General features: G+C 36.5%; 1 protein-coding gene across 3 annotated transcripts; it reads right to left on the reverse strand.

Annotated features, from left to right (window-relative positions):
* Positions 1-670: 670 nt before the first annotated feature.
* malt1 (MALT paracaspase 1) lies at positions 671-23,661 on the reverse strand. Of its 3 annotated transcripts, XM_028033486.1 has the most exons (18): positions 23,436-23,661; positions 23,145-23,336; positions 20,446-20,612; positions 20,024-20,145; positions 15,872-16,019; positions 15,191-15,375; positions 14,077-14,173; positions 13,943-13,990; positions 12,757-12,780; positions 12,625-12,669; positions 10,156-10,359; positions 5,929-6,106; positions 5,047-5,118; positions 4,826-4,953; positions 3,864-4,013; positions 3,193-3,350; positions 2,974-3,099; positions 671-2,418 (listed from the first exon to the last, which is right to left on the reverse strand). In XM_028033486.1, exons 2-18 carry the CDS (start codon positions 23,291-23,293, stop codon positions 1,933-1,935), a joined length of 2,487 nt encoding a protein of 828 aa, XP_027889287.1. In that variant the 5' UTR covers positions 23,294-23,336; positions 23,436-23,661; the 3' UTR covers positions 671-1,932. The 3 variants fall into 3 exon arrangements, with proteins under 3 accessions (XP_027889287.1, XP_027889286.1, XP_027889288.1); XM_028033485.1 differs by having other exon boundaries at positions 23,145-23,660; XM_028033487.1 differs by lacking the exon at positions 13,943-13,990 and having other exon boundaries at positions 23,145-23,660.
* Positions 23,662-26,332: the final 2,671 nt, after the last annotated feature.

Raw genomic sequence — 26,332 nt, forward strand, 5'->3', positions numbered from 1 at the left:
TCCTTAATATTGATGATGTAATACTGGTTACACTGGCTGATTATTTCAATTATGACATGGAAATAATGTCTTGCTATAGGTGAAATAATCGGCCAATGGAAGCAGTAATTTTTCATAAATATTCAGGAATTATTAACTTAAATCAAGCTCATATTATTATTTTTATTATCTTATTAGTTAGTTTTGTCTTATTTCAAGTTTACAAAGATATTTGAACTAGAAACTAAACCAAAAATACTTGGTAACATGTTGTGTTACTTTATGGAAATGATTTTGTTCCTCTGGTCTGTAACACAGCTGGAAACTTTCTCAGTCATGACAGGCAGTATTTTTGACTCCAAGGTTAAAACTTTTCAAAATCCAGATCTTTATGGCTTTCATAGGGAAAATGTTCAAGTCCAAACAGGTTTAAATGAAAAATGAATGCAAGATTTGTCCCGACTCCGGCTGTAATCCACACCTTGTGAATCTGTCAAACTCTTGGATTGGTTTTGTTTCACAATCCTCTCAAAGGTGCAGATTCCTTCCACTAAACTTTCCATTACTGCGCTTGGATACAGCCAGTTTCTTTTCCAGTGATCATTTGGGGTTTATCATCCATGTGGCGACAGAGTCTGCTGGATGATTTGGTCCTGTAAGCTAAAGTATGCAATAAAAAAAATAAAATAAATCTTAATTGCATTTTTTTTATTGGTCTTATGTAATTATTCAAGGTTTCAGGGAAATAAATTTGGTTTCACTTTCTGAATTAAAAACTTACTAAAAATATTTTGGGTTAATTAATTGAGAAAAACTGGAATATATTTTGTTCTTTCTATACAGAGTGACGATCAAATCCACAGCAAACACAAACTACATTCAACAATGACAATTTACAAAAATACATTTTTAAAATAAAACCTTTACGCACAAAGTTTTATGTAATTTTTTTGTGTGTTACCTCACAGAGGTTTTGCGTTCCCATGTAATAATGTATTCAGTATTCAGTTCATGCAGCATCATGGAAGGTTTTCTAAGGCTTTTCCAGGTATCATTTCATTTTTGAGTTATCTAAAGTTTTACCTATTTTTCTTTTGGATAAATGCACCACAAATGTATGTGCAAAAAGCCACAAAACATGAAAGATAATACATAAACAACCGTGGACAACCAATTAATAGATTAATTTTCAACCAATTTTCAGCTCCAACAAGTTAAGAATGTAGAAACACATTTTTATTTAAAGTTTAATGTACAGGTTTAACTGACATATGATTGTTTAGAAAATCACGACAGTGTGTTAGGGCCATTGTGCATACATAAAAAAGTTGATACATTTCCTACAAAAAAACCTTCTAGAAAAAAACTTAGAAATTTCTAACTTTCAAAAGTTTAAACTTTGCTGTAAAAAAGCTCAGAAATTTTGAGATTAATCTCAATTTTATAGAAAAAAACTTTGGAAAAGATTTGGAGAAATTTCTAAAAGTAAAACATTTCCAACTTTTAAAACTCAGAAATTTCCAAGTTTTATCTAGAAAACATGAGTTTTTCTAGGAATTTTCTGACATTTCAAACTCAGACATTTGAAAGATTGTTTCCTAGATAATTTATCAAATCAATCTCAAAGTTTTCTGAGTTTTTTCTAGCAAATCTTCAACATTTGAAACTCAAAAATTTACAATTTTTTTCAAGAAAATTTCTCAGATTAGACTCAAAATATTTTTGCCAAAATGTACCTTTTATTCTTTGTACAGTGGCCCTACAATATAATTTATCGCAAGGGAACACAATTCCTTTGTCGGGTAAAAAAAACCAAACTCCCCCATGTCCCCTGTAGGGGGCGCTGTAAAATCTAAATACAGCCTACTAATGCTCAGAAATTCAAGGGTAAAGAAGGTAATTTAACAGCAGCAGAACAGAAATCCGTCCTTTGAGCGAGCTGGAGGCTCCGCGTCACTGAGGCTGAAGGTGCAGGCTGCTGATGAACACGGCCTGCAGCTCGTTGATGTCCTCCGTCGCCTCGATGGGGATGCTCAGCTTCCCCGGGGAGCTCAGGAGTCCGTCGGACTCGTAGGTCCGGTCAAAGTCGCACTGACTGAGCTGGTCGTAGCAGGAGAAGCCGCAGCCGCCCGCTGCGCCCTGAGCGTGCTCGCTGATGTGCAGGTAGGGGTGCTGCGGGGACAGGCGGCTGTAGTCCTGGTGCGACCCGTGGTGCAGGTGGTGCTGGTGCTCTGGGCCCGGGCTGTGGCAGGGGCTCTGGGACGGGCTGTGAGGCATCATGCAGGTCTGCAGGCAGCTGTTCCGCCGCACGGCCCGGTGCAGGTCCAGCCGGGCGATCAGCGGCTTCCCGATGTTCACGCTTTTGGTCCAGAATATGGGATGGTCATCGTCCATGGCTGCAAACGTTCCCTGAAGGCAAACGGTGAAAACCAGCTCCTCCTGTTGAGGGAAGGGTTAGCAGAGAGAAAAAATGTTTGGAAAGCAAAATCAAAAGTTTGAATAAAAAGCTTAAATAGACATTCAGGCCTGGAAGGAGTGCAATAACTTTGGTGTTCTGTTGTTTTTAAACTGTTGTGCATGTAGTCTACATTTTTAGCTGCTCATATGTAGTTGTATACACTGCAAAAACACAAAACCATACAAAATAATTATCTAGTTAGAAATAAGACAAAACTAACTAAAAAGTAACTTTCCAAGCTTATTTTAAGTAAATAAATTTTTAATATTGATGATAAAGTGCTTGTTCCATTGACAAATTATTTCATTTGTAACAAGACAATTTTCCCATGTTAAAAGTCATGTAAAGACAAAGAAAACTTCATATTTAGAGCATTTGAGGAATTTCTACAACTGAAAAGGCAGAATTTTGCTAAAATTGTCGCTTGTGATTAGAAAAAGTATTTGAATCCTTAAACATTTCTTTTGTTTTTTCAGATAAAATTAGCAAGATAAAAATGTTTGGGAGGACATTTAAGGTGCTTATTGTGTTTTTACCCTGAGTTTCTGCAGAGAGCTGAGTCTGGTGTAGAGGCAGTGCTGCGGCAGGCTGCTGGACAGCAGGTAGATCCCCGTCTCCTCGGGAGTCTCTCTGTTCATTTCCTTTGGATCAACATCAAGGTCCTGCAGTAAAAACAGCAGGATTTCACCTTCCAACTCAAAATATTACAAAACATCTGTAAGGTTGTCAAGAAGAGCACATTGCAGCGTGCAGACCAGAGAGAAGTCGGTGACGTGAGCCTGGCAGAAGGACATGTCCTCGGGCTTCTTCACAATGTGGGTGTAAATGACGAGAACGTTGGAAAACTCTGCAGCAAAGCCCAGCTTGATCTGAGCGCCGCAGTCAAAGTTCAGGCTCATGCTTTCAGGAAGCTCTGAAACAACAAACAAACGTTTCAAGTTTATTTTGTGTACTGTTATTATTCAGGGCTGAAGCGATTAATCGTGATTAATCAATTAGTAAAATAATCGTCAACTAATTTAGTAATCGTTTAAACGTTTACTGGATTATACAGACTCAAAAAAGTAAGTTAATTTGCTGAATTTATTAAGCTAAAATGTACAAGGAAGATTTTTATTTTGCATTTAAGATAAAAAAAAACTTTAAACTTCACCTGGTTCAAATTCTGTTAAAAAAAAAATCAATTTATCATCTATTACCATCCAATTATTAATTGGTTAATCCAAAATTAATCAACAAACCAGCCTCACCAACCTATATTCACAGATCAGCTGAGACTGAATAAACCAGAGGAATCCCAGTATATTAACATTATTTTTTTTTAACAAGACTGATTACATCAAGGCATAATTTTGAACCACAATGTTTAACTTAAGGCTTCCCTGACGATGGATAAGAAATTATTAGACACTTTTAAAATACTTACCGTGAGCTTTTGCCCACTGTCTGCTGTGAGCGTGAACGAGGTCTTCACTGTCGCCGGGCAGAATGGGGTCGGTCAGTGCCCTCCTCTCTGATAGGCTGCTACGGATTTCCAGAGCCTGCTTTCCCTTTGTGGCGTCAAACTGACCCATGTCTGGCCAGAAAAACATCCCAGGAACAAAAAGTGACTCAAACGAGAATAGTAAAGTTTTTGTGAGCATTTAAAGCAGACCTAATAAGCAAATTTCACATTTATCACATTTCCATATCTCCGTTTGGGTCTCAACTGCTTCTAAAAGCAGCCAAAGTGTTTTAAAAAAATCACCCAGCAGTCTGGCAATAAATTAATGTTTTTTAGTGTTTGGAAAATGAGCCGTTTCAAAAATCTCCTAATTTTTAAGTCACATTTGGCACTGTGCTGTTACCTAGCAACACCAGCAAAGGCCAGCCCGTTACCTAGCTCCCAAGCAGAGCTCCAGCATGTTTGATCAGCTGGTTTTACTGCTGTAAGCTCTGTACATGGGCTGTTTTTAAAGACAAGTGTTTTGTCTTGTTGGTTGTGCAGAAGGCTCTACTAATTCTTGTCAAAGACGTACAGTTGTATAATTGTGGATCTGTTTGTGGATTGTGGCCAGCAGCAGTTTATTAGTATTTAAAGTGACAAGACGCCCTAAAACAGCTCATTCTAAGAATGATTTTGTGAAAAAAACATAAACATGTTTTGAACAGGCTTATTTTAACCTGTTCACGAAGCATGATACGTCACATTTAAAGCTTAAATGACGCCATGGTAACGCTTCATAATATGTTCACCAACAGTACCCTCATGTCACTTTAAAACCAACCACCCAAGCTAACAAATCCTGCTCTTGTATCTATTATGTTATAAAAACCCAATTTAGTGATAGCCTACATTCCCCAACACTTGACTTTTGTGTTTTGCACAGCTTCTTTTCCTTTTCTCACCTTCTGCCACTCTGTCAAGCACCACCGTGATCTTCTCGTCATCCAGCAGCCGTTTCTTTAAAAACTTAACGAACACGCCGTTGGTGAAACCCGTGGAGCTCAGCTCAAAGGCCTCAGCGTCCTGGCACCTGCATTACCACTCAAAGAATAAATTATTTAATTTCTGAGAGAACAAAAAAAAAAAAAATTAACTGAAATCACAACATCTGCTGGAGACTTACGTCGCATATCCAAAGACAATGTTGGCCGTGACTCTCAGGACGATGTTCGGAGTGCTTTCATCATGAATATTCCTAAAAATAACGATTATATTTATAAAGAAAATAAAATCCAAATTGTATGGAACAAATGAACATTATCAGATGTGTAGACTGAAAACATAATACTTTTTAAAACAGCGACTGTACATAAAGCTGAACCTAGTTCAGTACATGTTGTTTTGGAAGAAAAAAAAAAATCACATTTTATACTTTTTTGTACTTCCATTTGGATTTCTATTGCTTCTAAAAACAGGCTAAGCGCTAGAAACAAAAAAAACACCCAGCCATTTTCTGGCAATAAGTTCATGTTTTTGGTAAGCCGTTTCAAAAACCTTCAGTATGTAAATTTACATTCCGGGGCATCGGACCATTGCCTAGCAACCAAAGCCAACCCCTTACCTACAAACAAAAGCGGAGCTCCAGCTCATTTGGTCAGCTGGTTTTACCACTGTATGCGCTGTACAATGGCTACTGGAAAAGACAAGTGCTTTGTTGTTGACCTACCATCCAGAAACCTCTTGCTGGATTCTTGTTGGTTGTGCAGAAGACTCTACTAATGCTTTTCAAAGATGTACGGTTGCATAAATGCGCATCTGCTTTCTGCCATTTTCACGTGCAAATGTAAACTATGAGTTGAAGGACGTGGCCAGTGGCAGCTTATTTGTATTTTAAGTGACAAGACGCCCTAAAACAACTCATTCTGAAAGGAGCTTGAAACAGGCCGAGATGACATTGTCTCAGAATGATTTTGTGCAAATGTGTAATGAACAGGTTCCGTATAGCCCATAGATCTATCCTAACCTGTTCAAGGAAGCTTAGTAGAAGTAGAGGTGATGGCCTCACCTTTTTCTGCACATGTCCAGCAGAAAAACATTGAGGCCCGTTTCCTTCTCCTGCATCAGCTTCAGAATGCTTTGCACACACAGGCAGTTGGCGGAGTGGTACGGGTTTGGTGCATCCACCGGCACCATGAAGCTGTTTCCGTAGTTCTCATATCCGTGTCCAGCGTAGTACAGCAGACCTGAGGATGGAGCAGTGTGTGTAAGTCAGCACTCCCGAGAAGAGAATCTTCTCACTGCAGCCAAGAAATAATGTTAATAGTGAAATGCAGTTTCCCATTTGCATTAAGTAATAATTTCAAACACCTCTGTATCAGTTATTTGATTCTTCTCAAAAAAGAATTACACTTAGTGTTTACATTTGATGTGCTTTGAGAAAACCCTGCCCCAATGTCCAGAATAGAAACGTGAATCAAATCCAGAACACTGGAAATCTGGGTATAGAGATCGACTCAGACCCGAACCTTCAGAGTAACATGAAGACAGTTACAAAGTGGGTCTGAAGAACATTTCCAGGCTTAAAGAAATAATCTCTCAGCAAGATCTAGAGAAACTCATCTATGCCTTTATCTTTAATGGCACCGATTACTGCAACAGTGTCTTCACAGGACAGCTGCAGCTGATCCAGAACGCCGCTGCATGGAGAAGCAGAATTCAGTTTCTAGGCTCCACCGATCTGGAACAAACTTCCAGAAAACTGCACAGATGATGAAACTCTGAGTTTCTTGAACTCAAGGCCAGAGTTGCCTTTGGCTTTTGACTAAATGTAATGTTTCTTGCTTGTTTTATAATACATGGTTCTCATGTCACGAAACACTTCAGGGAACTTTGTAGCTGACAGACATCTTGGTAGGTATCCGTGACTAACTGTGATGACAGTTCCTATGGAGTTGCTATGGCAACAATTAAGCTGCAAGCTTAGAACCAGCTCTCACTTTGTTCCTATCTAATTTATAAACAACATAAGGACAATACAACTATTACTCTATTTCAATGTTTGAGTACTTGACTTTCTTTTTGTTGGTCTTGAAGTCGCGGTCCGTCTATGTGAATCCCTACCAAGATGGTTCAGTGGTGTGGACATAGGCGTAGGAACCAGGGAGGACGTGGCCCCCCCAATATTGGAGACAGTCACATTCGTCCCACCCAACAATTTCACCACAGTTGCAAAGAATTTTGAAATCTTCCACTTGCGTGCTTTTATTTTGAAGGCAAACCACAGCGCTCCTAACTCTTACCCCTCCCTCCTCTGATGAGGTCTTCATTTAGTTTATTGAAATTTGTTTTAATTTTTAAATAAACTAAACTATTTTATTATGAGAAGAGCTGGTCAGGGAAGACATAGGTGAGCCAGGTGGAGTTTCAGGGTGTGAAGATATAAAAATTATATTAATTACAATAGAACCAAAAAGGAGAACAGGTGAGGACTGATGTCAGGTTGATTTCTTTCAACGTTTCAATATTTTTTTCATTAAAACCGCACTACAAAGGTAATGGTTAGGAGACATGAAAAGAAAAGCGCTTGAGGAGAGGTTTAAAAATAGATGAGTGAAAATTTTTGCTATCAGAAACGGGCTACACAGTAAATAGAGTGGAGATGTAAAATAATGTATACATCTGAAAATTTAAATAAAGTTTAAATTCTCATTTTGTATGATAAAAACATACTTTTTTATATTTAGTTAATTCACAGTCTGATCCTGTACATCACTGTAGTGCCTGTTGTAAATACATGAATCCATGCAGGGACATCAGGCTGCAGAGAGTCAGAGGGAGGCAGAGACAGAAACACATATCAGTAGATATTTTAGTTAAATGTTTGTGGCTGAAAATGACAGTAGAAAAAAAAAACATTTAGACATTTTCCCTCAGTGTTTTTCATGGCTCATGTTTGGTAAGTTGCTGAATGCAGGGCTGGAAAGTGAGACTGGGTTATCAGTGAGGCGCTAAGGTGTCTGTTAGATGTGAAAAGCATAATTTTTATTTATTTTGTAGATCAAACTGTTGCACTGATGTAGAGAGTTGTTCAAGAAGAACAAAACTTGATTTTTAGATTTTATTTTTGTTGGTTAAACTGCTGTATCGAGTTTAAAACTGCTGAGTCCTATTTTATGAGCTGTTTTTTACTTCGGTATTAGAAAGAGGCAGAACCTGTTCAATTGCCAGCCAACTTATATCAATGCATTTTGACCAATAATCAAATGTCTTTTGACCAATAAAATATATCAGAATCTGGTAGCTTGTGTGTGCTACCACCGTATTTAGCTTTCTAGTTGTGAGGCAAATGATAAAGTGAGTGTTCAGTCCTGGAATGATGATCATTATGCTTTTTTCTCTTGCTCTCGGTGAAGGCGGACGCTTTTTTTCTCTGCTCCCTCCCTGCCCATGCCTGCCCTGCTTGCTCTGTTTTTTGTCTTTTTCTATATTTGTGGAGCCTTTCTTTGGTCAACCGGTCTCTCAATGCAATTGATCAACTTTTCTCAACGAGAAGACTGGGCGCAGGAGAGCCCTCTTGTCCTGCAGGGACACACCCGGCGGGAAACACCCTGGATTTATTCATGATAACAGGATTTCTGCTGTTTGGAGCTTGCGAATACCTGGCTTATCGACAAATTTGTGACAGACTTGGCCAAAATAGCGAACACTCAGGCTGTTGGTGTAGACAGAGACACAAATTGGATGTGAGTGTTGCTGAAACTCGCAGCCCAGCTGAGGACTCTTAAACTCACTAACGGGATGGAAACGATCTTGGAGAAGTTGCTAGTTTCGGCTCAGTGGAACGACCAAACTAATTTGGATGATTGGGAACTGAGACATATCGGAGAGACTTTAGGGAAGATTGAAATTTATAATCTAAACAACATAAGACATTCTGTATCTGAATTGGCTCTCCCTGTGTTGGCTTGGAAGGGCTGCATATTTCCAATCTCCTTGAAGATAAGTAAACATAACGCTCCTTCCCACTTCACCCCCTCCTGTTATCCATGCAGCTGTGGAGCTGAGAACTCCTAAGGACATTCCTCGATAACATCTTTATGGGACTTCAGCCGGGAGGCTGAGCAACGTGGTTTCATGGCCCTGTGATGTTACCGCCTTCACTCATGTCTTTGTTTTGCCCTTTGTTTTGTCTGAATGTTGCCATTTGCCCTAATGTGTCCTTTCCTCTTTTTTATTTTATTTTGTTATAAACTGTGGAGTACTCCCTATTTAACCCAGAAAATGATTATTTTAGTTTATTAGTAATATTAGAAATTGTGGAGTACGCACTATTTAGATCAATATTATACAGCCCAGAAATGGAATCAGAATTAGAATTAAAATAACTACAAACTTAAAATCCAGAAATACTTAACATGAACAGTCACTACTTAGTTACTTTTATACTAGTGCTTTTTTAGAAACTGTGACTACTTACTTTTAACCCAGAAAAGGATTTAGAACAAACTTATAATTTAGCTCATTTTTTAGAAACTGTGGAGGATTCTCTATCTAGACCAATACAACGCCATCATTATTTAGAAACTGTGGAGTACTCACTTTTAACCCAGAAAAGGAACTAGATGAATCACTCTTTAGTTTATTTTAATAGAAACTGTAGAGTACTCACTATTTAGATGCAGAGACCAGAAGCCCAGAGGACACTTTTGGATCAACATTGTTAGACTATTTTTTAGACTCCTGTTCTCCCAACCCAGAAATGGAATTAGACCAGAGGATACTTAGTAACCCTGAACAGGAGCAACTAGCTTACATACTTTAGATCAACATTAGATTCTTTTTCTTCTTTTGCTTTGTTATTTTGTTTGTATTTCCTTTTAATTCCCGTAAAGCACTTTGTATTGCCTTGTTGCTGAAAATGTGCTATATAAATAAAACTACTTTTACCTTTACGTGGATGCATAACTTTAATCTGCTTATTGGATTGTAAACAGTAACGTGTTCGAATACTTGTTACTGAAACAAGGGGCCAGATTAGAGTAACGCGTTACTGACGTGTTGATGGCACAATTGTTTATGACATTTCTGCTCAAGCTATTTACTGATCGGTCAGGTTTCCGATATGCCCCCCCAATGACAGACTCGTTCCTACGCCCTTGGGCTTGGATCACTTCTGTTTTTTTTGAGAACTCTGTACTAGTTACTGTATTATGGTGTTATGGTGTAGAGTTCTTTGAATTGCCTTGTTGTTGAAAGGTGCTTTAGAAAGAAACTGGACTTGACTTGAACGCACCGTAAACCCCCTTATGCAGCAGCAGTAGGAACTCGTCCACGGCGTTCCTCATCTCCGACTCGGTGAGGTCCAGCAGTGAAACCACTTTGAAGTTCAGCTGCCGCAGGAGGTTGGTGAGGTCATACACGTCCACCATGGGGGCCTTGAGCTGCGGGTGGTTCTGGTACGACAGGTTACCGATCAGCAGGGCCACTTTGTCAGTCGCTGACGTGAAAGATGGAAGGAGATAAAAACAATATGGACTTAATCTGTTACATCAGGCGTTCATATTGAACTCAGCAACCATCCCAGGCAACAGGAAGTGGTTTGTCCCCATGTTTTCTTTTTTTCAGCAGATATGTTTTTGCATATTAAAACATTGCTTGAATTTGTTTCTCTGTGCGTTACATGGTATCCAGCTCAGCACAGAATGTTTTGTGAATATAACAGATCTCTAAAGGAACAGCCATGTTTACTAGGAGCAGTTCTGTCGTTCTGTGTGATTTGAAAAAAAAAATCTCCAATAAGAATATTTGCTTAAAAATAAATACAGGCTGCTACAGAGGTGGATAACAAATAGGGAAAAAACAGTTAATACACAAATATCTTCAAAGAAAACTGCAGTTTTCACATTTATTACTCCAAATATTTATTACAAAGACAATTCTTATGTTTTCCTTTACTGCTTCATCAAAACATCCCTCTTCGTAGTTGGACTCAAGCCTAATTTAACTTAAAGAGGCTAATTAACAAAACGTGCATGTCAGGACAGACCTGACCCCACTACTGTGGTGTATTTACTTAAACATTGTTAGTTTGTGTCAATCCAGTCCAGACTAAAGTTAAAAAAATAAATCAGTGTTTTTGTCTTGCTATTTTTTTACTTCTAAACTTTTCTATAAAAAATTCAAACTCAGGACATATGTGGATGGGTTTTTCCTCTTTTCTTACTTGTTCAAACAAGAACGCACATGTTCAGATTGGAGTGACTGAATGCTGATAAGGTCAGCCTCTCTGGAATAAGTACAGCTTTCTTATACTAGAATAAACCCTTTCAGCCTCTTTCATAAAATAGGGTTGATTACTTTGACAATAAATCAATAACAATATATAACGTCACAGGCATATATTTTATCAATAGATAATTGGTCCGATAGCATAATCAGTATTGAATATATAGAATATTAATTAAACTCCGATCCAGATCCGCAAAGTTAAGACAGGTTGGTGGCATCAACTAATTCACTCACTCTTTGGTTACCTAGCAACAACCTGCTGAGTAACTGGTGCAGAAGCAGTTTAAGGTTTTGCCACCGTGCTTCATAACGCGCTTAGAAATACATAAATAAATAAAATAAAAAACAAGTGTGGAGTGAAAACTGTGGCTAAAGGAGAGATCACAACACAAGTTTGGTAGTATTTCAAATATTTAAAACAAAAAACTAATCAATAGTTGTCAATCCCTAATTTTATAAAACACATCATGATATGTTTTTTCAGCTATAAAACTATTAAAAGTTAAATCAGAGAGCAAAAACGTCTTAGTCAACAAGAAGGAGAATCAACCACATAATTTTCACTTCTATACTTTACCTAAACTCAAGTTGTTAATGGTTTGTAAATAAGGCATGTGCTGCATATAAAAGACAAGCTCCTGCAGAATGTGTCTTAAAATTGTACTAATTTTCTACTCAGAAAATAAGAACCACATCTTGTTTTTGATTACAGGTGAAAAAGATGATATATTTAACATCTTTGCCCAAAAGTATTTACACATCCCAGGGTGAAACATGTGGATTCTTGAGTAGCTGGACTTGTTTTTGGAAGAAAAATCATGAGATTTGTTTAAAAATTAAAAACAGAACAACCAGCTTTAAATTTAGTTATTTCAATGAGATGCAGTGTGTTTGTTACTGATATTACAGACATTTTAAAATAACATAAATTAATTTGAATATGTGAAAATTTGAAGAATGATGGAAATAATTTTCATTTGGATTTATCCCTTCTTTATCAGAACAGGTCAAATAAATGGAGTGATTACACAACTGAAACTGTCTGACATGCGACACTTTGAGGGGTCTGCCACTTTTAAAATGAATTCTGAAGAAAAAGTGATAAGAATCAAAAATGTATTAAAAAAAATACAGAGAGGGGAAGGAAGTAGATCATCCTGTGATGAACACCAGTGACATTTGTACTTGTTGTTATTCTGCACATCAGTCACTTCTGAGACATGAACCTTTTCTTTCCTGCTGATAATTTTCGTATTAAATGTCAGTTTAGATTGTTTTTCCTTCTTTTTAAATTAGCAGGATAACTCTGGGTGTCTGCTACAATGTGGCTGACGATATACATAAACACATATACATATTCCTTCAGAATTCACCATGAAATTGATGTTTTCTCAGTAAAACTGTACATCAACCAAGCATAAAAGCAAACATTTGCTTACATTTTCTGAGACTTTAATGAACCCTAGACACTCACCGTAAAGTTGCTCAGGCAAACTATTTAGGAAAAGTTCACAGGAATCTACATTTTCAGCAAAACAGAGAAAAGAAAATTAAAGCAGCTGCAATATAATGGAAAAAAATCTGGCCAGAGTTTTAATCATCCTACCTCCTCCGATGGCGTAAATATCATCTAAAGAAGAAAAAAAAACATTACAATCACATAAATGATATTTTTTGTTTTTACACACAGGATCAGGCTGAAAATTATAAACAAGGAAATAAATGACAAGTTAGGGATGATCTTAGGAACTTTCATGCAACAGAGTTAAGTTAGCAGAATTACTTTTAAAAAGACAATTAGTAGTATTTAATTACAACTTTCAACAAATTCCATGAAAAACTAAATTTAGCATTTTAATATTTTTATTTCTGCTTTCAATAATTATTCATGGAGAAATATTTTTGTTGCCAGTATCTGAACTGAGTTCTGCACCACAATTCTTGTTTTCCCAATTAGCACATTTTCTTTTTTAACTCCACAGAAAGTAAAACATTAATTTGTCCTTAAGCTAAAGTTGCACTAAAAGCAACTTCCAAATATTATGTTTTCTTGTTTTGTTTTGTTTTATTTAACATCATCTTTGTGCACTTAGCTTTGAAATAAATAATCTAAAATATTAAAATACATAAACTTTGTGTTATATTTTTGGGTTTGGAGGAATTTCTTGTAAAGTAGAGATGTTTAGTTAAATAAAAGTGACAAATTGTGATCCATTGTTGAGTTGTAAAATGGGTCAAGTCTCTCTTTGTTCAGCCTTAAACATGAACCTTGAAAACTAATCTTTTCTAAGGCGGCAATAAAAAGTAACTTCAGTTGGAAACAATCCTTATAAAAAAAAGCCACATGAATGTGATTCAAAATATTAAAAGATGCTTATTTGTAACAATTGGCATAACTTTTTTTCACTTTCAAGTAGATTTTAAAACATTTCAGTACAAAACATGAACCTTTTGGGGTTTTATCACCTGCATGTTCCACAAACAATAAAAAAGTAACACTGTGTTGAGCTATTTTATTACTTTTGAGTTAAAAGGCAACCTTAGTTCAGTTCAATGTGTTCTATCGTTGTAGTCTTTTCATGGGATTTGTTGATTACCATCTTACAGTGTTAAACGAAAACTGCAGCCTATATTTAAATCACAATTCATGCAAATCACATCTTAAAATGAAACCTTGTCAGAACGGTTAGTATCCACCAGACCACCATGCAGATTACGACCCAGATGCAGCCAGAGTAAGGCTGTAGTTAGTGTGCCTGTTTTTGTACACCATGCACCGCTTTCGACTCTACCTTCAGAGCACTCCATTGCCCCTGAAATCTGGACAGATATCCTCGGTGCTTTCAGTCGAGAACAGAAGCAAACAAACGCTCAGACATCGTGAGTTAAGAGCTGCTGCTAAAAGCACCAAAAAAGCGTAACATACCTATCACAACATCAACTTCATTGGTCCACATTCTTTCCGTGCTGCTGCTGATCTCGCAGCGATACCTGCCATGATGATCCTGCATTAACTGGGGAATCTGAAACGCAGGAAACTTTCATTTGTGAGAGTAGTTGTGAAAAAGCAGGAAAGGAGTTAAAAAGAGGGTATTATGTGTTTTTCAGGCACATAATACTATTTTATTACACAATCAAGTAACTATGTTATCTTCAGTTAGGGGTGGACGATGTGGACTTAAAGTTTTATCATGATATTTTATAGTACTGTAGTGATAATGATAATAGTGACTATTTACTATGACCTTTTCAGGTAACTGAATGACACAGCAATCATAGCCCCACCAAAAAAAACTGATGTAATAAGCTTCCTTCGGACACCATTCACATAAAGAAATGTATCATTAAACTGCTAAGAGTATCTGTGATTAATCATGTTGTAAAATTTATTGATACTCTCAATGAAAAAACCGTGGAAAAATTTGTAAAATTAACAATCCCAACAGTGTTGGGGGGGTTTAAACATAGCTAATTGAAATTTATTGTGACAAATCAAACTTCTCCCCATGGTAAGAAATTTATCAAGATAAATGATAAACGGTATGGTATGTTTATATATATTTAAAAATTCCTGTTCTTTTTGAAACTTTGCCTTCAAGAAGTCATCGCTCAATAGCGTTCTTCTATTAACCCTTCAACAATGTTTTTACCAGCTTTGTACTGAAAAGTAGCTCAGGTAATGAGCTCAGCAGATTAGCAGTTCCACCAGGTATTTGCTAATTGCTGCTGGCTAGTCTGAAGGAGCTGAATGGGGTAGTTTGGAGGGAGGGTAATCCTGTGAGGTGGAAGCCCAGAAGCTTGGAAACTGCAACTCCCAGGAGGAGCTGCCCCTCAAAGGCGGCGCTGGGTCCATCCAGATGTTTTGTACAGCTGAATGGTTGCCATGGAGATTATAGGATTTCTCAAACATGCATGAAAGAATCAAAGCAACACTCCAGGTATGTTTTTGATGAGAGAATTATATATATTATAACCTGATGTAAAGCTCAAAAAGCTGATTTTACATAACCTTGCCCCTTAAATTAAAAATAAAACATCACCATGAGTTTTCTCTTTGTGGCTTTTGGGATCGGCACTCCGTTCCTGTGCCACTGGTATCGAGGGATCGGCCGGCCCACAGCACCACACTCCAGCTGCAGGGTTTCCCCAACATGCAGTCGCTGGGACTGAGGATGGATTGCCAATTTCAGCCGTCCGTCTATGGACTGATAACTCTGTCCTGGGGCTGTTGGAGGAAAACACAACATTTCCTGCATGTAAATACAACAACTGACTTAAAGACTACATTGTTCAGCTGTTATTATATGGAAAGAAAAACAACAGGAACTGATGAAAACTTTCCCAAACCAAGTACTTTTGTTCTAGCTTTGAGTCCAAAGATCTTAATACATTTGATATAAAACAAAACCAACTTACAAGTAACTTCTCAGCAAGAAATATGATCTTGTTATAAGTCTATAATTCCTTGATATTGAAGAAAAAACACCAGTTTCACTGGGAGTTTATTTCCCTTATAATGTGTGGAAAATGTCTTGTTATAACTGCAATAATCTGCCAATGGAACAAGTAATTGTTTTTATTGACCTAAAACAAGCTCGTATATCTTGCTGAAAAGTTAGTTGCAATTTAGTTTTGTCTTATTTGAAGTAAACTAAGTTATTTGCACTAGAAACTAGACATAAATACTTGGTAAAATGTTGTTTTTGCAGAGAAAGTCTCACCATAAGACATGGTGACATTTAGGACATCCACCTGAGCCCACTGGCTGAATTCACAAGCATCGCCACAGTTGACCCTACAGATGTAAAAGCCGGCATCTTTCAGCTGGACAGGACTTATCAGAAGCTCTGGAGAGAAGCTGTTTGGTACCTGAGGTAATGAAAATGAAAATTATGTTGGTGGAGCCATGTTCCACTCTTTACTTCATTTTTTATCTCTATAAATAAGTCAAAGATGAAAGCAGAATGGAAAAGCTGTGACTCAAAATGTCAAGTATAGCCCTGATGTTTCCACAGAATTTACTGTAACAGTGAACATCACAGCCTCTAAAGAACTGAACTCTTAGAATTGGTAATCAGCAGGTGTGACCAGCTCTAATAGATGCAGGAGTTTTGGCCGTTTGCTGGTTCGACCGGACCAAAGTTGCAACATTTGTTTTATTTTCAGCTGGTGCAGTTCGCTTTCCCACTGTGTCAAAAGAATCAACTTACTTCTTCATAAAATGTAAACAACATGGAGTTGAGTCAGATTTTAGTAGTTGTAGGATTTCTGTTTGGTCGTCTGTAAAAGATAAAATGCCATCTTTTCCTCTAGCGTTAGACTCACATGTTTGTTTTAGTTGTATTTACCCAGAATGCCCTGCACTGCAGTCCATTTCCAGCTTTTGGAGAGGTCTCTGCATTCACATATGCATTCGAACTGCACCAGAGTTCACTTGAACCAAAGTGTGCTCAAAGCTTTTAGGTGGACCAGAGATTGATTTTTTGGTCCACATCAGAGTTCGGCTAAGCATTCACACCTCCCCAAACAAAATGGACTTTCTAGACAAACTAAATTAAGCTTGATTAAAGCAGACTAAACAGGGCTGGTGTGAATGCAACCTGATTGTTGCTGATCATCAGGGTTAGGGAACCATTTAGTTGCTAATATTACCAATAATGGAAGTTTCAACAAATTTACCCTACGGTCAGAATGTGCAATGCTTAAAAAAAATAGACAAAAATAAAAATAAGAGCTTCAATCTGGGACTTTTTGGGTCTCAGTTAGCATAGCAAATGCTGAGGTTCATAAAAGAGCATCTAGGAATAGACTGAAGAAGGAAGTCTTGTTTGGGAAGCTTGTCAGAAAAAATAAAAAAATCCATCTTGGCAGCAAGATTAAAGTTTGCAAAGTTGCATCTGAATGGACCACATGTCTTCTGGAATAATGTTTATTTCAGGTGAAAAGGTTTTTCTTAAATTCAAACACATCACTGCAAACATCTAATTCAAACTGTTAAGCATGGTGGAAGAAGAGTGATAATTTGGAGCCACAAGATGTGGGTTTCTTGCAGTCATTAATCAACCACAACATCATCTGCATTAAAAAGTCTTCAACATTTTAGCAAAAAACCAGCCCAAATTTGGTTATCAGTGTTGAAAATGATTGCTGAACACAATAGCAAATGTAAGGCATGTTGGCTGGAAAGACAATAATCAAAAGGTTGCAATGGACCAATCAAAGTCCAGACCTCAATCTGATTTAAAGGTCGTGGTAAGACTTTCAGTGAGATATGCAGAAACTTTAATTAACTGAAGCGATGCTGCAAAGAGGTAAAGACGAGTGGGCCAGTGTTCCTTCACAATGATGTGAAAGTGTTTGTTCTGGATTTCTTTTTTGTTTGAGTTTTGTTTTTACACAGAGATTTGGATTTCTTTGTAATTAGATGTAATGATTATAAACAGAAGTCCTTATTGCAATAAGTTTAATCAAAATTAAATGAATTTCTATCATCTACCAGATGATTGATTCCTGATTTTTTTTATATCTAGTGGGAAAGCTTTTAATTTAATGAAAATTCTGTGTTTCATAAAGTAAATGTAAACAAAAAGAGATCAGCCAGAATGTTTGTCCTGCAGTGAATCCTTTGTTTTAACTTCTATCTGAGCTATTTTAGTTAGCATTTTAGCACAAGCAGGCAGATTAACCTGAAACAAGTTCATAAAGTTTCAGAAAAAATGCAAACAGGCAATGAAAAGGGTTTTGTTTGCTGCTTAAATCAAGTGGCATTGATGAAGAGATCAAGCCCAAGCCTGTTTGTTATTTCACTTTAGAGTTTAACTCAATGTGAATTTCCTTTCACAATGTTTTTGTGGATATATACATCTGGTGCACATATATGAATCTTATTGCCAAAATAGTAAAACAGTTTGATTTAGACGGCGATAATGCAAAGTTATGATAAAAATAGGTAAGCCCAACAAACTGTAAGAATTTGCATTTGAATTTAAGTGGAAATCTAGTTTAGAAATCCTTAAAAAGCAGCACAATGTGGGACAGAAACAATGTGCTCTCATTCTTTAAATAAAGTTCACTAAACGTCATTAAAAGTGACAAACAACTCTACTTATATTAGGAATACATTATTTCAGGACAATAAGTAATTGAGATGCCATTGCTGAAGATTACAATATTTTATATAATTTATGATTAACCTACATATTTGTAACTCTATTTGTTTCTAATTTCAGAATGTCTCCACCACACAGCATAAGGTTTGGTATCTTAACCACTAAAAATATATATCAACTGTAAGTCTGAAACAAATAATTGTGATTAATCAATTATTGCAATAATCTTCAACTAATTTAGTAACTGATTAATCATTGATTGGAGTAAACTGACTCTAAAAAAGGACACTTGCTAAAAAAAACCCCCAGCATAATCAGAGCAGTGACTAAACCAAAACTGTACAGAATATACATACATTTAAGATGCAGACACCTTTAAATATGTTTTACCCAGAGTTTCTCAAGTGGCCGTTTTAGCTTCACCCGGTTCAAATTCACTAAGCGAAACCTATATTAATGCATTTTAAGCAATAAAATGTTTATTTTATTATTTAAAAATTAATTTAATTATTTGTTTATTTGCCTCTTTTTATGTGTTTCTAACACTGCATAAAAAAGCCAAAAAGGTTAATGAAAAATCTGCAAAATGTGACAATATTTTTGTCCGATTAATCCACTAATCATCAAGATACTCAATAGAATAAATCGGTTACTAAAATAATTGTTAGTTGCAAACTAAGGAATCCTACCAAACTACAGTGATTTTACATATTGTGCAGCTCTAACTTAGACCAGATTTATAGTAGTGATTGACGCCCAAGACAAATAAAACTGACAGCAATACTTAATTTCCGCATATATGAAATAAGCATATTTGCTTAGCTAGAGAACAAAGAGCGTTAGCAAACAGTGGCATCCAAGTGATCCTTTCAGTTCCTCTAACAGCTGATTCTATCAGGAAACAGGGACTTTGAAGAGATCCTTCCCACCGTTGCACAGTTATGCAAAAACAGGGTCTGTATCGGCCAGTCCACCTATAGCACTGTTTATATATTTATTTACAACCGCAGGTGACATCACCAGACTGTAAGAGTGCATAAAAGACTTTACATTTTGATGATGCGTCTTTTTTATTTGTAGAAAAGTTTCTTTATCTGCCTTTTTCCTCCGAAAACAGCTTTTCCTTTACAAATGTGCGCAAAGCTTTGTTGATATTTAGCTAATGTCTAAACAAAAAACACACACACACAATTTCCCAAATGTGGTGTTTTCATTAAATAAGAAATGCAATTGGCAGCGATGGATGTAAACAATTATAAGATATATTCATATTTCAGCAACAGTGCTAATATGTATACATATATAAAATTTCAGCCGATTACAGTTTATTTTCTTAAAAAGTAATTAAATTATTTGCTTAATTGCATCTTTTAATGAATTTCTAATATTGTATAAAAATGTTTAAAAAGTTAAATGAAAACTGCAGAATGTGCCAAACTTTTTTTATCCAATTGTCAGAGAATAATCAATGAGTAAAATAATTGTTAATTGCAGACCTAAATGGCCAAATAACCTAAATAACAGACCTCATCATTCAATAATTTAGCAACACACTTTTTAATTAAAATTGATTATTTTGTTGATGTATGGCTTTTGATTAACCAAACCCTGCAGTTCAATTTTAACTGAGACCCAACATTAATTTTGACACAGATACAATAAAGTAAAGAGTCCAGATGGAAACTCCTCATCTTTCTTTAACCTATATCTATTACCTAACAGTCATTGGAGTGGTTGTTTGCCTCCATGTTTGTTTCAACTCACCTCTTCTCTGGATTTGAACCACTGGTACTGGACAGGAGATTTCCCCACTGCATGGCAGCTGAGACGCAGATTGTGGCCACAAATTAGAGCTACGGACTGCGGCTGAATGAGGATCTGTAATGCTATGGAACCAAACAAAATGAAAAACATAAAAAGTTTATTGGAAATTACGTTTAGTCAACACTACATGGATTGTGTTCACTGCTATATATCTCTTAAAGAAAACTTCTCGTTTCCTCTTTAAAAAACCCAAACTGACTGAGCTCTTCTTCTAATCACGCGTGTGCAGAGTAGTACTCTCCACAGCCTGTGTGTTGCCACATGAGTCATAAATTCCTCTTTAAGCTAAATAAGGACAACAAAGAGCTCTGGAATACTTCACAACAAACAGTAATAAAAGGTTAGCGTCCGTTTCTCAGCACCTGGTGGTTTCAGGCACTGCAGGGCGTCCGAGTTGCCCAGAGTTTGGAGGTAGTCCATGAGGTGACCAGTAGTGCAGCCTCGCTCTCCCATGAGCCTCAGCAGCGTCAGGCTAGGGCTGCCTTCCACCTCCAGCACCCTGAGGGAACACATCTCCATGTCGTCTGAACTACAGGACGAAAGAAAAGGGCAAACTCTGATTAATAATCCAGATTAATCTTTATTATTCAAATAATCGTTACATAATTTAGTAATCGATTAATCACTAACTGGAGGATAAAGACTGAAAAAACAGTATTCAGAGCAGTAATTCAGCCAAAACTGTACAAAACATATATACATTTTGCATTTAAGATAAAAAAAACAACTTTTGTCTGTAAATATCTTCTACACAGAACTCCAGAAGTGGCCCAGTTTTATCTTCATTTTAATTTTGATTATCGGCTTTATCGTTTCTTCCAGTCTTTTTCTCTTTCTGTTGATGAAACTGAATGAAAAAAGGCTCAACTTCGGTGCTCTCCACTGACCTCTGTCTTCCTCATTTCCTTAGTGTAATCTCCAGCGCACACAACACGATCTTAGAGTTGTCGGCCGATTGTCGACCCATTTTCAAAACCTGAGAGACCACACATGAGCCGACAGAAATCCTAGGAATAACGGTGCGATCGGTTCGTTCCTGCCGTGTGGTGTCCAACAATGGGCACAAAGTAATCGCTACAAGTCCACTGAACTAATTTTAAAACCAGGCATTAATCAATGCTTTACTACAATCTACATGCAATGCATGTGGCTAGTGTCAGTCCTGACCAAATGAAAATCTTTATAACCTATTTATGTCACGTTAACAAAGAACAGCTGAAAAGTTACCAGGTTTATCAACTGCGGTAGCAATTTCGCTCCAACTCCTCGTCTTGTCATTTCTATATTCTTTGCATGAAATATGCATAGATTTGCATATTTCATGTTGTTTCCACATATCATCTCCAATGTCCGCTGGACTTCCGGTTGCAGCGTGTCAGCTGTTTGGGATTCCCCTCCGTAATTTCCCCTCAGAAAGCACGGAGGAGAATCCGCGCTTTCTGATTGGCTACCTGTCACATTCAACAGGCTGCGTTAATGCTCCCAGTCGGGGAAAACCCCTGATTTGGATCAGATCTACCATAACACATTACACACTACAAGATGATCGGTTACAAAATCGCAAGGAACAATTTTAGAACGGCCAACATTCTAAGATTGTCGTAAGAGGAAAACTGGGGTAAAAAATCAAGTAGTGTGAACTATTGCATCAGGTAGTCGATGTGCCCGTCTTCTCTATTTAAATCTAATTATTACTGAAGGGCAATATAATATACAGACTTCATAATCTGCAGTCTTTTGGTTGAATGCAGTATTTATTTACATTTTAGCTTTATGTTTAGTTTTTATTCAAGTGCGTTTTTTGTTAATGGAGACTGAGAATCCATTTTATTTTTGTTTTTGGTTTTATTTTGTTTATCAGTTCCAGTGTTAAGTGGTCTTTTGAAAATAAAGTGCATCTATCTTTGGCAGGAAATCGCATGCGTTATTACGTCATTTCCATTAAATCAGTGTACAAAGGTCTTCAAACAATATTATCGTTTATCGCAATAATTTTTGAGACAATTAATTACTCAGCAAAATTTGTTATCATGACAGGCCTAGTTACAAGTATTTTTAGCTGCAGATGCATCCTTTGCTTCATATGATTAAGCGTACAGCGAAAGAATGCTGTTAACACATTTTAAGCAATAAACCCTTTATTTTTCCTGTTTAAAAAGGAATTGAATTGTTTGCTTATTAATATTTTAATACATTTCTAATATTGTGTCAAATAAGTTTAAGTTGTTAAATGAAAACCATGCAGATTGTGACAATTTTTTATCCAATTAATCGTCAGAATAATCCTTAATCAATCAAAATGCAAAAAATACAACTCAGTATTTGATAACTTATCACAAACATTATTTTACAGTGGCTCACAAAAGCGTAGATGCCCCTGATAAAATGTCAGGTTTTTGTGATCCAAAAAAATTAAACCATGACAGACTTCAGCAATCCCACATCTTGTTTTGAGAATATTTGCAAAATTTCTCTAACTATATTTTCACACATCGTTAGAGAACCTGAGACTGGTAGACTTGGTTTGATTGGGGAAGTTGTGAAGCGGAACGGTGGGGGGCACTCTGAATGTAGTCGGCCCAGGGCACCAAACAAGATAGGACCGCCCCTGGCCCCAAAATACTTGAACTCTTCCACCTGGGCTAGGACCTGTTTCAGACCAGAAGACACTAATCTTTTCCAGCTTGGATTTGGAGGTGCTTAATTTCAAACTTTGATTTTGTTTTTGTAAAACTACTTTTAGCTGATTTTAATGTATGCCTGGACTCGCTGTGACATCCCTCTTTATCTTCAAGCAAAACTGATTTATTTTGAGCTTCTCATAATCTCATCCTCAGTTACATCTTAAGTAATGCCAGGGAATGATGCAGTTTACTCTAGGCATGCTTAGTGCAAGTATTTATGTCTGATCATGGTATGTTAATGGCAAAACACATTTCAAGCTTTTAATGCATATTCAGTTTTCACAATAAAGATGAATTATATCTATACACAAACTGTAACTTTATTGTTTTTAACTGCACATAAAAGCACAAACAGTTAAAAGTAATTTTCAGCATACCTGACTTTAAACCGCCTGTCACTGCTCACGATCTCTCCAAGTTTTCGCCATCCTTTATTGCTCGATTTATCCAACACCTCACAGAGTTTCTTCACAATCGACTCCTTTAACGAGTTGATTTTCGTAGATCTCTCCAGAGAGTCCGACATGTTGGCTCCGGCTAACTACCGGCTTCTCCACACTGGTTTTAAACTTCACAAAAAGTCACATCGAGGCAGAAAGGTTGAAAAAAAAAACCTGATTTAACTTCCTTCCTGAAAGACACAGTGTAAGTGATACAGGCACACCTACCGCACCATGTTGGGTTTCCCCGTTTCAGAGGCTGTGGCTTGTTGTTACTGCCAAAGATCGTTTCTTTGTTGAGATGGAGCAGCGTGCGGGAACAAAATGTCACAATATTAGCAAGTATAAGTGTTAGCTGTTTGTTGTGAACACACGTCATATATAGATATATAGATGTAAATTGCAAAAGAAAACGCATTCATGTAATTTGCGCTAACTCTGTTGGTCAAAAGAATTTGAAAACATAGCTTTGTTAAGGTTTTGCTAGCTGGCTAGCTAAGAACGTTAGCTAGCCAACGGACACTTGCCAAAACTCAGCACCGACATTTGTGTGTATTCATAGATTAATTAATCTAAAGGTGCTCAGATGATGCGCTGTAAATCACACACAGATCAAACTCAAGACTGCCAAAAACGCTTCAGGATTATTTTCTTTAAAAACAGAAGATGGTGAGTCATCTTGCTGTCGGTGCGCTCTTTGGCTGTGACCATTCAGTAGGAGGTGAAAGTAGCCTTTTTCTTCTTCTACTACTTCATATTTCTACGGAAGAGGATTAGGGCCACCGGAAAAAAAAGAGTTCTGACTTTAAAGTCGGAAGAGGATTAGGGCCACCAAAAATAATTTAAAAAAAGAGTTCTAACTTTAAAGTCAGAATTCTGACCTTAAAGTCAGAACTCTCTTTTGTTTTCCAGTAGCCCTAATCCTCTTCTGTATATTTCTCTCTAAACAACAAAACACATTTTACAGAACAGAGGCACCAAGAAGAAAGTATGGAGGTCCAAATTAAGATAAAGATACGAATTAATAAATTGTGTAGATATTTAATTAAAATTGTATGCACACACATTTCAAATGTTCTTTATATCATTTATTTTAACAAAATAAACTATGACCTGTGTAAATCATAAGTAAATTTATAGATTTCAAGGTATTTCAATTATCATGCATACAAATTATATTTAACAGTGTATTTATTTATTCTATAGAATCAAATCTTACTTGAACATATGAAAATGTTGTTAAAAATGTTTAAACTGCAGCATTAACTGAGTTTAATGACTTGAGTATAGATCTATTAAGATATTCGTTCTACAACTAGTACATTAATTTTTTCATTATGTAAAGTGCTCAGGAAGTTTAGTCCAGCAGGGGGCCCAAATCATCTGTTTTGCCTCTGCTCAGTTAGATCGGCTATCTGCAACCAAAGAGCTTTATTTTTAACCTCAGTCCAGCACAATTAAACTCTCTTGACCATTTGAAAAAAGACAATTTTAATAAATATTTGTCTTGATCTGTTTTAGTTCTATTCTTAGATTTCTAAACATCTATCCCTTTAAGATAGATTTTCTTTTGATGGATTCTAATATTTGTGCAAAATTATGTAAATAAACATAATTTTAAACCTAAAGACAGGAAAAATGTGTCTAAAAAATATTACTGGTGCTTTTAGTGCCATTCTTTGGAAATTCAATGCAATTATTCTACAAGAAAACTATTAAAACTTGCATTTGTAAATGTATCCATATTTTACAATATGAGTTCTTTATCATTGGTACCCAAAGTTATAAAGATTCAATGAGCTACTTGTAGCTCTAGAACTGAAGGTTGCTGACACCTGTGTGAGATATGCAAACTTTTTAAAATTTTTTTGCTTTTCTTTTTAAGTGTAATATGCAATCTCTGCTGCGTAAATGTATACAGACCCATTTAATTAATTGGAATATTACTGAAAAGCCCAGTTTTCAGGACATTTGCCACTAAGTGAAACATATCGAATTAATTACACAGATGGGGGTTTGTTTGTTGCCTTTGTTTCTGTTATGATTTACCACTTATAGGTAGTGAAAACATGGCATTTAAATTTTTAATAATAGATCAGACGATTAAAAAAAAAAACTTACTACAGAGAAGTGGGCTTACTGAAACAAACTGGTGTTTATTTTCAAAAGATACTTTTAATGTATTATGTAATGTATTTATTATCTTTCTTATGTAGCTTTGATTATACATCCTTAATTTTCTGCATAGCTTCATAAAGTGGGTTGGAAAGAGTTGGGAATGTCTTTCCCTGCTGGAACTGATATTAGATGCTCATTAGCTAATGTTGCTAACTAGCTAACTGAACTTCAACAGCTACATTGCTAAAGCTATAACAGATCTGTATACATACTATACACATACAGTGTATGTCAGATACAGACACATTGCATATTGATCTGTTTAGCTAACGTAAGACTGTGTAGCAGACAGGCTTCAAGGTGTAGAAGTTGTATCAGTTCTGCCATTATGCTGTACTTAGCTAACGGGAAGCTAAGTGTGTTTGTGAGATGGCCACGCACGTGACCACGATGAATGGGCATCAGCCAATGAAAAGCGGCCCCTCTGGTAAGGTCCATTAACTTTTCAATATTTGAATAATGAAATAATTTGGTTCTGAAACAACTACTTAGTTCTTGCAGGCATTTTTATTTGCATAGCACATTTTCAGCAAAAAAAGGTTTTATACAATTTGAATGAATTTAAAATAACTAGCAAAAAACTTTGCATTGCAATAACAAGCGGAAACAATGACGGGTTAATAAATAGACTACACTTTATGATGTTACAGTTAATAATTAGATACTGCTCTAAACAAATGGGTTTTCTGTCTTGATTTAAAAGAATTCAGTGTTTTGCAGTTTTCTGGTAGTTGTTGCTTGTTGGTTTTGGGGATGCAGAGCAGACCAGAACCAGAAGACCTGAGTGGTCTGTCAAGGCTGATATGAAAGCAGCAGATATTTAATGTATTTTGGTGCTAAGCCATTAAGTAACAACAGTATTTTAAAGTCTATTCTCTGAGCTTCGAGGGGAGCCAGTGAAAGGACTTTAGAACTGGGGCGATGAGGTCTATCTTCCTGGTTTTAGT

The sequence above is a fragment of the Xiphophorus couchianus genome, chromosome 12, assembly GCF_001444195.1.
Source record: "Xiphophorus couchianus chromosome 12, X_couchianus-1.0, whole genome shotgun sequence".
Classification (NCBI taxonomy): Eukaryota; Metazoa; Chordata; class Actinopteri; order Cyprinodontiformes; family Poeciliidae; genus Xiphophorus; species Xiphophorus couchianus.